The sequence below is a fragment of the Pelobates fuscus genome, chromosome 1 (assembly GCF_036172605.1).
Source record: "Pelobates fuscus isolate aPelFus1 chromosome 1, aPelFus1.pri, whole genome shotgun sequence".
NCBI lineage: Eukaryota > Metazoa > Chordata > Amphibia > Anura > Pelobatidae > Pelobates > Pelobates fuscus.
In genome coordinates, this window is record NC_086317.1 from 89497688 (window position 1) to 89511525 (window position 13838).

Here is a 13838-nt window from a genome sequence, read left to right on the forward strand (position 1 = left end):
TTCCACATTGCACTTGGGGTGTCTGTGGACCCAGATATCTGTCAGTCCACCCCTGACTCTAGCCAGCTGCTCTGGGACTGTAACTCCCTATGGAGCTCTCTCAGCCTCACATTCAGTCATGTAAGAGCTGGTGGGCGGAGTCTGCCTCTGGCCATCTCTGACACACTTAGACACGGGCCACGCCCACCAGCGGCGAGTTAGCGGGTCACGTGGTTACCTGTGCTCGCTTGTCTTGCATGTTATATATTTTTTGTAGTCCCGCCCCCTTTCCCTTTGCTCTATCCAATCAGCGCCCACAGCGGCTCACTGAGCACTTCCTGCGCCACGACCGGAAGCTGACAGTGCCGGTTACAGACCAGGAGCCTGCCACACATTGTCCTGGTTCACATCACACGGAGCCGCCATGAGCACGGGTGAGGGGGAAGGAGGGTGTCGTACTGTGATTAATAAAGCGGGGAGAGCCCCCCACATCATACATAGCCAGGGTCTGCTACTGCTGAGTCATGGGCGGGGCTTCTGGACCTGTGCAGCTGAGCATCATGTGAATGGCAGTCCACAAAATCTGAACTTCCAAGGGCTGTCCATCTCTGATTAGCCAGGTTTATTATTATCTATTACTGCTGTGAACTAGGACTGGCTAATATAGCTCATCATTAATATGCCATCTCTCACCAATAAAATGTAATTTGTTTTGATGTTCTAGAATGTTTATAATACAGAGATGAACTCAAAAGTAGAAGCCCAGCCCTTGCATGATAGGAGTTCAAGTTCTGTAAAAAAAATAATTAAAATGGGATGCTACCCTTCATTCATTCATTCCTTTGTTACAAGCTTGCAAAGTGATGACATTTGGCTAGTAGCCAGTTTCTAGCATAAGACTAGTGGCTACAGTGACAAAAGTTGCTTAATCTCTTTAATTTATTTCCTTCAGACGTTTCATAACAAATTAAAATGTAACCAGACTGGTTTATAAATCGGTGACTGTGCATATTGAGATCCTGGAGTTTGCTCTTCACAAAGCTACAGCTTCTGTCTAAACAGGGACACCCCATGCTATGACTTATGCACATTTTAATACCTTCATGGGTGATGACATTTCCAGACTGTCATGGTATTAAATTTGATCTTCAATAAGTAAATGCAACCTGCTTCTTTATTTACACATTGACTGCTGTCCACCATTCAGAAGGTGACTAGCACAAATGGAAATATTTTATAGATATATCAGCCTCTTTTCCACCAAATATTAAAGGGACACTATAGTCACCTGAACAACTTTAGCTTAATGAAGCAGTTTTGGTGTATAGAACATGCCCCTGCAGCCTCACTGCTCAATCCTCTGCCATTTAGGAGTTAAATCCCTTTGTTTATGAACCCTAGTCACACCTCCCTGCATGTGACTTGCACAGCCTTCCATAAACACTTCCTGTAAAGAGAGCCCTGTTTAGGCTTTCTTTATTGCACGTTCTGTTTAATTAAGATTTTCTTATCCCCTGCTATGTTAATAGCTTGCTAGACCCTGCAAGAGCCTCCTGTATGTGATTAAAGTTCAATTTAGAGATTGAGATACAATTATTTAAGGTAAATTACATCTGTTTGAAAGTGAAACCAGTTTTTTTTTTTCCATGCAGGCTCTGTCAATCATAGCCAGGGGAGGTGTGGCTAGGGCTGCATAAACAGAAACAAAGTGATTTAACTCCTAAATGACAGTGAATTGAGCAGTGAAATTGCAGGGGAATGATCTATACACTAAAACTGCTTTATTTAGCTAAAGTAATTTAGGTGACTATAGTGTTCCTTTAAAGTATTCTTCCATCCCTGTGCCCAAAACAAGTGCATCCTCTAGGATATTGAAGATGTGAAAGGCTCTCAATAGATGTTTGGGCATTGCAGAGGCTAAGGACACATTTGTTCTTCTTTCATTGCCCATCAAATATGTATATGTGACAACATTATTTACCAGAATTACTGCGACCTTATGTCCAAATTGAGATCTAAAAAGTGTATACTAGTGGACCGCTTTCTATTACTTGCTCTATCTTTGTAATGTTCCAATAGACCTGTGCCAGTATATAAATGAAACAGTATAGTGTAATACAATGTTATTTTATTTTTTTGTGAATTTCTCTTTATTTAGTATTTCCAATTTTTATAAGAAACCGTGGACGTGCAGGTCCAGCATTAATACGTGTCAATGAATACTTAGAAACCTAGTAGGCTCAAATAGCAACAGTGGTGGCGTGCAAGTCACCAAGTAAAAACAATAAACATTTCCCAGTAGGACTCGCAGGTACAATGTTATTATTATATACTGGCACAAGTTTATTGGAACCCTACAAAGATAGTAACAGCATTCCACTAGAATGCACTTTTTAGATTATTATATTTTTAGATGTGGTACATCGGAGGGAAAGCCATACAAGTGTTAAAGCTGCTGTTCAGACTTGTTTGTATTAAACAAAAAAAAACAACAACCTGTGTGTGTATATAACTATTTTTGTTTTGTTTTCTTCCTACAAATTGAAATGCAAGTTATTAACAACAGTAATTTTTGAATTTGTGCGTGTATGTTATTCAAGAACTCTTAAATCTCTGAAAAGTTTTTTTTTATCTGAAAATATAATATACATCTTTTCCTAGGTTTAAGCTTAGAGAAAACTGCCTCTTTCAGGAAAAAGCTTAAGTCTGAACCACGATTCCAACTAGCCCAGAATGTGGCAACCTGTGCAGATCCATTGGAAGTCTGTCTGCAGAGGCAGACTGTGCAGGACAGCGTGCATGTTTTCCAGCACACAATCCCTGCTGAAGGCAAGCCAATCACCAACCAGAAAAATACAGGTATTTCCTATAGTAGAATATAGTTATTGCACTGTCTTGTTTTGTGTATTATTGAGTAGATCACTAGACCTATTACTGTAATTGTTACAATATATCTGACATGCAAAAGGACATGACCTTTTATTTATACACTGTAATGGCCAAATTGCCAGCAAGCATTCATTAACAAATCTATTGTTTGTCATGTGTATCAATGCAGTGGTCAAATTTGGCAGACCCCCCCCTCTCCCCCTTCCTTCCCCTTCACTATGGATTGGTTAGAAGTAACAGTGTCTTACAAGTCAGCAGCGAGAGGAACTAGCCTGCTCTATTGTGAATTGACTCAGATACCTTGGTGATGTAACTGAGACACGAGAGGACAAAGATGCAGGGGAAAACGTGAGGACTGTGATTAATGGGATGGAAGTGCAGTATTGAGTTGTGAAACATTTGAGTGCAGCTGAGACAGAGTGGTGGAGAGGGGTTGCACTATGATAAAAGGGCTGAAACACTGAAAACTCAAGAAAAGGTATAGATTAGTGAATCTAGAAACATGGGATTGGGGTAAGAAACCATTGTATCAAACTGTGTGCTAATATTATTGTTTGTGTTTAATTTTTTAATTTTTTATTATTGGTTTACAGGAAGGTGTTGGATATTTTCCTGTCTGAATGTTATACGACTTCCTTTTATGAAAAAATTCAACATTGAGGAATTTGAGTTCAGCCAGTCTTACCTGTTTTTCTGGGACAAGGTATATATTTGTGTAGACTGATACATATTTCTCAGTTTGACTGGTTTATGAAGATTATATTTTCATAATCTTCACTTTTTGAAAATTGTCCTACATTCTTTCACTCCAGTAAACACATTAGAAATGCTACCTTGGGTGAGTAGTGGTACAGTAGAGTCCGCCTGCTTCAAGCTGACTCCCCCCTTATCAGAAAGAGACTATTATGCCATTCCTGGAATATGTCATTTATCTCTAGAAGTAGTTCCACTTATAACTTCACATAAGTGAAACTGCTGTTTTAATTGATTGCAGCCGTATTGCCCGTAGCCTGACACACTTTGAACTGGGTTATATGCATCTCTCAGCAGAACAACTCGCCATAGCTCAGCGCTTTCTCCTTGATGGAATGGGAAGGAAGAAAGAGCTCAGCCCGTGTTATAATGTTTATAACGAGGCTTAAAGTGAAGCCTTATTTTGCACAGGCATAAAAGGAATTAAAAATACATAGTAATAAAATAGCAAACTAACTTTTAGTTGGCTCTTTGTTTATGCAAAATCGAAGATGTGACACTTCCAGTTTAATATTTAATCTCGTACCTCTTTCAGTGTTATATGCTGGGAGACCATTCTTTTTCATATATTTTCTTTCCTAATATATTAGCAAATAGATTTCTTTGCAGCCCTCTAGCCAGTCCTCAAGTATAATTTATAGAATATCCAAACAAGTCATTCTCTGCTAAAAAAAAAAGCCACAATTTGATATCCCTGAATACGATTTTCAAATGATTTTATATTTTTTGATAACATTTTTGAAATGACTTAATATTTTGGAGGAAAAAAAAGTTTTAATATTTTGATTATATAATCAAACTATTAGAAAGTTTTTCAAAAATATTAAATCATTTCAATTGTATCCTAAAGTCTAAAATCATTTGAAAAATTTTATTCAGAGATATTAAATTGTGGCCTTTTTAGCAGCGAATGACCTATTTGGATGGATAATTTTTGGGAGGGGGGCTTGCAGGATGACTGTATATTTGCTGCGGGCAATACCTAGCAAGACTCGGCTTTCCTATGGTGCAATCTTTGAAACTTCTATTAGATGCTTTTCCTGAACATGAGAGAGAGAAAATATATATTGTACTGAGAAATGTAATGTTTTTCTCCTAGGTGGAGCGTTGTCATTATTTCCTTAATGCCTACATCGAAACTGCACTGCTGAAGGAGCCTATTGACGGGAGGCTTATGCAGTTTCTGCTGTCAAATCCAACCAATGACGGAGGGCAGTGGGATATGCTGGTTAACCTTATTGGTAATAAGTAAAATGCATGTAGACTCTTATTATATATTGACCTGTTTGTGTAGATAAAAAGAAGTATCTGCTCACTCACTTTGGTGTTTCCCAAGTGGTATTGTTGCAAATCACATCTAATCTCTAGCCGACAAATCAGTTCTAAAAGAAGAAAAAAAGGTCTTCAATGAATATATATATCTATCAACAATGTATAAACCCACACTAATACAATTTGATGGTATATTTTATTTATATAGTGTGTTCTTTTTTTTTTTTTTTAATTCTTTATTTTTGACTCAGGTCATGGTTTCAGTGTAACCGTTGAGTCTTATAGAAGAAAGACAACAGTGTGAACAGTACAGCATATGCATATCATTAAAACAATGTGTAACAGACATACGGGATTAGATAACCAAGGGCCATGAGCTGAGGGAATTTTATTTTGGGTAGTGGACGTCGGTAATAACCTGTAAGCCTGGGGGTCTAGTGGCATGGTCGTAAGGCCGGTATAGCCGGCGTCGCTAGGGGCTGTTGGCTAGATGGCATGATATTTTAGGTATGATACCTTTTTCTTGCTAGGGAGCTATTTCTGGTGCATGGGTTCGCGAGCTACTCGCTCCCGCTAGTAAGGCATGCCCCATTACCCCGGGGAAGGGGGGGGGGGATGAGTACTTATGTTTGAGCTCAGTGGGTGAGGGAGAGAAGTCCCGGTCACTGGGAACAGTGTGTCCATGGAGCCCTGGGGCTTTTAGCAGGTGAGTATGAGGTGGTTTTGAGCCCCGGCGCTTCTCAGGGGTTGTTCATTGTTTGCGATGTTGGTGCGCCTGCTCTCGCCTGCTGGAGGGTGCGCGGGATCGCTGTCGGAGGGTCTCTTCTTGTCGACCTTGTTGCCGGTCCTGCGGTGGTCAGTGTGTTCTGCGGCAATCCCAGGGTTGGCAGAAGATCACTGGCCCCTTGTAAGTCGTGGACCTTGTATGAAGTGTCGCCGTGGTGTATCAGCAGGATCCAGGGTCGCCTCCATTGGTAGGTGATGTTATGAAGGCGGAGGAGGGCCGTGAAGGGCCTCGGCGTGCGGCGCCAGGCCAGTGTCGGTCCTGAGAGATCCGCGTAGAATGAGAGCTGTTTGCCTTCGAACACGTATGGTGACTGTGTTCTGGTCGCCTGGAGGACCGCTGCTCTGTCCCCGTGGTTCATGAAGCGCACTAGGAGGTCTCTCTGTGCCGTAGCTGGGGCTTTAGGTGGACGTGGGAGGCGGAACATCCCCCCCCCCCCCCCCCCCCGAGTCGTCTGTTTGGCCTGTTTGGCGGGTAGCAGAGCAGCCAGCAGGCGTCGCATGAAATGCGGTACCTCTGCTTCCGGGATATCCTCTCAGAGGCCCCTGATCTTAATGTTCAGGCTTCTCCTCTGATCCTCAAGGTCAGCGAATCGTTGGTCTGTTGTGCGGGACAGTAATTGCAGATCTTGCACAGCTGTTTGTAGCCGCAATGTTTCCTGTGTGTTGCGGTGGGTGTCTGCTTCCAACGTGGTCAGGCCCCGCAGGTCTCCCCTGATCTGGGCCATGTCCGCCTGTATGGTGAGTTGTAACCTCGCCAGCAATTCTTTCATCACCGCGGTGGTCACGGGTGAGTTGTCCGCTTGCTTGGGCGGGAGCAGTTTGGGCGGGCGGGCAGTGTAAGTCAGGCCCGTTTGTTAAATCGTCGGACATTTCAGAGTAGTCGTCGGCGTAGTCGGCCATTTTGGAGCCTGTGGCGTTGCAGGCCTGCCGCCAGAAGTCACCAATAGTTCCGCTTAACCGGGGCTTGTCAGGTTTGGGCTTCTTAGTTTTCCGGCCCATCTCTTCACGCTTATTTAGAGGTGCCGGTTGGTGCTTTTTCTGGTGGTTTGGTGCCCTGTCAGCGGGTCTAATCTTCTTTTTATTTTTTTAGAACTGATTTTTTATTTTACAGTGCTTCAGTATTTTTTTGTTTATTTTTTTATATATATACATATCTATTATTTTCCATGTGATCCTGGGTTTCTGGTTAGTAACTTTTTTAAGGGCGCTCCGCTAATGTATGTATATCTAGTTTTAGATTTATTGTATGTGTTTGGTGTGAGGGTCCAACACATAGGTGTGTAGTTGCCTAATTATGTTTTTAGATTTAAAATATTTACAGTACTTTACAGGTGGTGTGGAGTTGTTTACACATTTTTATTCCACCAACTATTTTTAGCAATTTTATATAGCATCATTATTTGTTATCTATATTTACCAAGAGGAACATAAAGTCTTAGGACTTGTTGACACCATTTCTTACATTATTATTGATCATCTATTATTTTATGCTCAAGTTGACCTTTTGACAAGTGTGTGTGTGGTGTGCTTTTTTGTTTTTTTGTAATTTTAAAATGTCATATAGTGAAATTGCCTTTCTTTTTCTCTTTTCTCTAGAAAAATATGGTCTTGTCCCAAAGAAATGCTTTCCTGAATCTCACACTTCAGAGGCCTCAAGAAGAATGAATGACATTCTGAACCACAAGGTGATGTTGTGATGACATAAATGCAAACCTTTTTGGACTTGTGCTATGCTTTAAAGCCACATGATTGGTTCAGCACCCCGGCAGGTTTCTCACACAGCCCTCTAGGATCATCAAGCTTCATAATCTGTGTCTAGTCAAATGATTCTCATAGAGAAACATTGTGGACATACAAAGTATGCGCAGCAGTTGCCTCTGAGTGTACTGACAATCAGTGTCTGCTTACTTGGTGTCATGTGACAAGTGTTATGTAGTGGTTATGGTGCTCAGTGTCCCGATAATATTCTGTCTTAAAGGGTACCAACAGCATTAAAACTATTTTTTTTTTGTGCTGTGCACTGCTTTGTTTATAAACTATGCCCAAAAAAATATTTTTATTTTCTATCTAGAGTGACGTATTTTCTTAATTTTTATTTATGGCCAGTCCCATATAATCATGGGGAAAAAAGAGTAAAACCCTCTTTGAATTCTATGGTTTTACATATCAGGACATAACAATTTGAAGATCTTAGCAGGTCTTCAAATTAGGTAAATACAACCTCAGATGAACAACAACACACAACCTGACATATTACACCATATCATGATATATTTAACAAAAATCAAGCCAAAATGGAGAAGCCATGCATGATAAACTAGCTACACCTTATGATTCAAAAGCTTGTAGAAACAACTTTAGGAGCAATAACGTGTAGTAATTGTTTTCTGTACTTTATCCGTCTCTCACATTGTTGAGAAGGAATATTGGCCCACTCTTCTTTGCAACATTGCTTTAGTTAATTTGGGTTTGCTGGAATTTCTTTATGTACAGCTCTTATGTACAGGTCCTGCCTGAGTTGGCTCACATAAACAAATACATTCCTGAAGGTTGTAGTGGGGGATTTATGCTCTAGAGGGGGTGTAGTGCTCTGTGCATGTTGGTTAGGAAGAGCCCGATGTGCTATATATATTGAGTAAGGGGAGGGGTGTAACTAGAAATCCTAAGCTCTCAGGGCAAAAATTAACGAAGCCCCTTTTCCCCTTTAAAAAGCAAGGTTTTAATAAAACTAGAAGCTTGTAGTGAATCAACCCTCACTCCCAAATTTTGGAGGCCTTTATGGTCAAACACACTACAGTCTTTTGACAAATATATATCTAAGGTGTCCTGCTCTCTAACAGTATCTGCATGGAATGGGCCTGAATATCTTGTAATCTAACTCAAGTTAGAATTTTTGTTTAGAATGTTTACTTAAATAATTTGGGTTAATTTATTATAAACAGAAATACTAACTTGAGTTAGATTGCTAGAACATGGGACAGGCCAACAGCCTCTTGTTGATCAAGTTAAACTATTGCCACTTACTGTATGCATTCATGATCGCTGTATATCATGTGACAATATTATTTTTGAATGTAATTGAATGATAAAGCCTTACTCCATTGATGTTCTCTATATCTAGTTAGATAGGTCTTGTTCGGACTTCATAACTGTTCTTATTCTTTGTATATAAACCCCAAAAAATCTTTCAATAAAGATTGTGAAGAAAACATGACCACAATGTACATCAGTTGGGTTAAGGTCTGGACTTTGACTGGGCATCTACAACACTTTTTTATTTTTTTTTTACTTTTTCAGCCATTCTGTGGTAGATCTGCTAGATTTTGCAAGGATTGTCAGTTTGTGATTTGGAATTGTGATTTGTTCCAAAGGCATGCCAATTTAATTATTGGTCGTTGGTAAATGTGAATTTATGTACCCTTGCAAGTTATAAACTTCAATTCAGGAACATTGTGGTAGAACTTGTCAGCTTTGCAAATTCTGTGAGCTTTGGAGGGGTTAGACTTTTATTTTTTTTTGGGGGTGGGGAGGATTTATTCTTGTGGGGATTGTGCTAGCCCCTGGTTGCACTCAGTGTTTGCTCAACTGGATCAATGCAGTTCCTTCAAATTTCGTTGGTATACCTGTGTGCCAGGGACATTGCATAGAATTCTGTATGTAAAAATGGAAGCATTTAAAAAGGAATGCGCATATTAACTTTGTTTTTCCTTTTGCAGATGAGGGAGTATTGTTTACGTCTGAGAAACATGGTAGCCAGTGGCAGTACAAAAGAGGAACTTTCAGCAGCTGTTGACACAATGATTGAGGAGGTAGGTCATCTCTAAATAAAAACTTTGTCAGAACTACTTGTACGTCATGTCATAGACACCCAGTGGCATTAGGCATCAACAATTGGCATAAATTACATTTTTGAAATGTGCTTATTTATTCTCATTATATTGTGCTATCTAAATGTGGTAAGTTACAGAATGTGTACACTCAAATATGTGTGCGTTTGTGTGCCTAAGGCGGGGATAGGCAACCTTCGTAACTCCAGATGTTGTGGACTACAATTCTCATAATGCTTTTAGCCATAATGCAGGCAAGGCACCAGAGAACATGTTGTCCTCCATATCTGGAGTGATGACAAAGGTTTCATACACCTGGCCAAAGTGGTTTATGTGCCGCACGCATGTGTGTAATATTTGTTTTATTTTACAGAGTTTTTTTTGTTTCAGTTGTATGTTTTTATATATGCATATAGAGTCCTCCTTAAACTAATGTCTAGGGTGGCACCAACAGTGCTGGATTTGAAGGCAGCTTCTCCTTTGAGTTAGGGATGCCCATCAGTGCTAAATCCAATCTTCAATGTAGGCACCAACTTTTTTTTTTTTTTTACGTTGGTTCAAATGTCTTACTGTTCATGGGGACAGCCTCAAGGATAATGTATCCATTAAATTGTGCTTTGAGTTGGCTCACATAAACAAATACATTCCTGAAGGTTGTAGTGGGGGATTTATGCTCTAGAGGGGGTGTAGTGCTCTGTGCATGTTGGTTAGGAAGAGCCCGATGTGCTATAGATATGTTGACTTGAATATGGGTAAGTTTGAGTAAGCGAGGGGTGTAACTAGAAATCCTAAGCTCTGAGGGCAAAAATTAATGAAGCCCCTTTTCCCCTTTAAAAAGCAAGGTTTTAATAAAACTAGAAGCTTGTAGTGAATCAACCCTCACTCCCAAATTTTGGAGGCCTTTATGGTCAAACACACTACAGTCTTTTGACAAATATATATCTAAGGTGCCCTGCTCTCTAACAGTATGTAAGGTCTGCATGGAATGGGCCTGAATATCTTGTAATCTAACTCAAGTTAGAATTTTTGTTTAGAATGTTTACTTAAATAATTTGGGTTAATTTATTATAAACAGAAATACTAACTTGAGTTAGATTGCTAGAACATGGGACAGGCCAACAGCCTCTTGTTGATCAAGTTAAACTATTGCCACTTACTGTATGCATTCATGATTGCTGTATATCATGTGACAATATTATTTTTGAATGTAATTGAATGATAAAGCCTTACTCCATTGATGTTCTCTATATCTAGTTAGATAGGTCTTGTTCGGACTTCATAACTGTTCTTATTCTTTGTATATAAACCCCAAAAAATCTTTCAATAAAGATTATGAAGAAAACAAGACCACAATGTACATGTTTGAATGATGATTTCCTCCAAACAAGTCTGGTTGGGGTTGAGCTATTTGTGGAGATGTGAGATCTCTCTGCCGGTTTAGTTGGCTTAGTTTGTTGGGTGTCTTATAATAGAGCTGCAGAAACCGGATGCCACAGCCATCATTATTCTTTGGTGTTAGCTGGCCACCCTTGGCCAATAAATACAACTATGTGCAATGAAAGTTGTACAGAATTGACATTGGCTATCCCAGAACTCTAGTTTTGGGCTGGCTGCTGATACCCCAGTGATTCTGCTAGAGGTGGAGTTGCCCTTTCAGTGGCAGAGTGGTTAAACTCTGTATTTGCAGCATTTCAAAGCAAAACTGCACATACAGAACCCAGGCATCACGACCTTTTCAAATCACTGAAGAGATCATGGTGTTTGGCATAACCCTTTATTTACATTTTTACACCAGTGATCAATTTGAAGTGAGGTGTCTGCTTAAAGACTTACTCCAAACACCATGACCACTTCAGTGATTTGAAGTGGTCATGGTGCTTGGAGTCTGTATGCGCAATGTTTTGCTTTCAAACACTGCATATTTGGAGTTTAATCCCTTTCCTGCCGGGGGTGTGACTTCACTTCCAGAAGCATCATTAGGTTGTCATCAGAAATCATTAACTGTCTGAGTGTGGTCAGCTGACACTCTGAGCCAATGAATGTCACTGGCCGAGTATTCTGCAGAAGCCAGAGGTTTTTTACTGGACCGCCAGGGAGCATTGGATCCCAGCAGGGCTCTAGGTAAGGGGACAGATAGTTTCTAAGTGTAACCCTTTAACTAAGGCAACTTCTGCTCAGTTTTTTGTTTTTTTTCACAATTTACATAATTTACCTAAAACTGGAAGTCTCTTAGACTGGACTATCTTGCAGGACAGTTGTAAGTGTAGGGTTCAGTGGTATGTTGAAGTCCACTTTTATTTTATGAATGGTTTTGCATTTATCTGTATTTTTCCTTGAATGTCTTATAATTTTGTTATACCTGTATTTTCTTGTTTTTATTGAATTATTATTAATGTAACAGTCTTTGTGGTCTGCTAAGGAAACTCAGAGAAGACAATCCTTGTATAATGTGTAATTAAAATTTAAATAAAACCTTTTATATATATATATATATATATATATATATATATATATATATATATATATATTTATTTGTCGTCCTATGCTACTAGCCAGCCCTTAAAAGTTACTGGCCAGTGCAAGCCATAGCATTCACCACAGGTGAATTTCTACTCTCCATTGCTATTTTACTTGCCGATGGCTAGTTGGAAATTTGAGCACTCTATAAATGTTTGTTCCCATCGTATCATGTCAGACTAGTAACCAATGTGCTTCCAAACTCTGACAAGCAGAGGGCAGCACAGGAATAGGTATTTGCTATACTTATTTAATGCAGAAAAGCCACTGTTGAGGTTTTTATTAAAGTAGAAGTTCTATGATGCATAGCTAAACTAAGGTTAAATTCGAATTGTCTGATCTGATATGACATTTTCATGATGTGTTTTGGATACAAAAAAGGCTAGTTTGAAAGAGAGGATTGTGTGTTCTTTGTATAGTAACAGTGTGAACATGTTAGATCAGTGGCTCCCCTACCAGTCCAGGATTTAGGGATTACCCAGTTGTCTAAGACAGAGGTGCCCAACAGGTAGATCCCCAGATGTTTTAAAACGGCAACTTCCTTGATGCTTTGTCATTCTAAAAGTATGCAATGCATCATGGGAGTTGTAGTTCTACAACATTTGGGAATCTACCTTTTGGGCACCTCAGACACAATTGGGTAATACCTGAATCCTAAATGTTACGCATGCCTTGAGGACTGGTTTTGGGAATCACTGTGTCAGGTCATGAGCATTTATTTTCATATCCAATTATATTATTCTAAAAAGATTATAAAGATTTCCAATTCCATCAGAAGCTGATTTTAAAAACTTAAAATAACTCTCTGGTGCTATTACACATTTCTAGTATTGGTGTATAATGTCACATTTAAATCAGGAGACAATCATTCAGGTACAAAGAGTAGTCCAATAATATTGATCTAATTTTATTGTAATCTATTCCTTGAAAGGAATGTATTATTTATTTATTTTGTGCAGAGTTGTTGTTCATGGCTTGTAATGGATAATCATTGACTTATAATAATAATAATAATTCTCTGTGACAATTTGTTTGGCCAATTATGGCAAGAGCTGTGCTGATGGTCTCCAATGCTCCTCCATTAGGACCAGCTGCCTGGAGGAAATGACAATCTTTGCTAACCTTCATAATCAGGAAGAAAAATAGACTTCGGGGGGGGGGGGTGTTTTTATTTATTTCAATATTATTATTTGAGATGTTTTTATTTATTTCAATATTATTATTTGGGAATAGATCTTGTTGTTAATCATATTAATAGTACTACTTTTTATCAGCCTCAGAGGCACAAAAGACTGCGGTGAAAATAACCTGAAATCCAAAGATATAATGGAGGGAGTAGATTTTAGTAGAGGAAGGTTGGTGCAAATACAGCCAGTAAAAGTTGCAACCGATGTAATAACAAAATGAGCTACTGTCTACCCTTTACAATAGCTGTTGGAAAGACGTTTTTATTTTTTGTAATAGTAGAATGCTTGGCACAGTACCGAGGATCAATCTGTAGATATCACCGTGGTGAAAAATAGTGATGAGGACAGAGGAAATGTATTCTTAGTTACTGGAAAGTTGCTTCGGACTGGGAAGGACTTCTTTTTTCCAATTGTGACTTTGACTTCACCACTTGACCAGGATTATGTTCCTATATATCAGGACATGCTTGGCATGTGATTGGTCCATAGGGGTTAATAAACATTTTAATCATGGGTACCACATTTCAGTTGTAAACAATGTGATCTAAATTGGGTTTATGCTGCTCATAATTTTGATGTTTCTGACTGTGACAAAACCCTGCATGGGACGTTATCTTGAGTACCAGAT

At 39.3% G+C, this 13838-nt stretch overlaps 1 protein-coding gene across 1 annotated transcript in view; it reads left to right on the top strand.

Annotated features, from left to right (window-relative positions):
* The first annotated feature begins 286 nt into the window (after positions 1 to 286).
* BLMH (bleomycin hydrolase) overlaps positions 287 to 13838 on the top strand; it is a 44834-nt gene continuing 31282 nt past the window's right edge. The window contains exons 1-6 of the mRNA XM_063450040.1: positions 287 to 413; positions 2641 to 2838; positions 3462 to 3571; positions 4721 to 4862; positions 7276 to 7364; positions 9396 to 9488. Of these exons, the coding sequence (XP_063306110.1) occupies positions 404 to 413; positions 2641 to 2838; positions 3462 to 3571; positions 4721 to 4862; positions 7276 to 7364; positions 9396 to 9488 (642 nt within the window). The 5' untranslated portion in view covers positions 287 to 403. The remainder of the gene's footprint in view (positions 414 to 2640; positions 2839 to 3461; positions 3572 to 4720; positions 4863 to 7275; positions 7365 to 9395; positions 9489 to 13838) is intronic.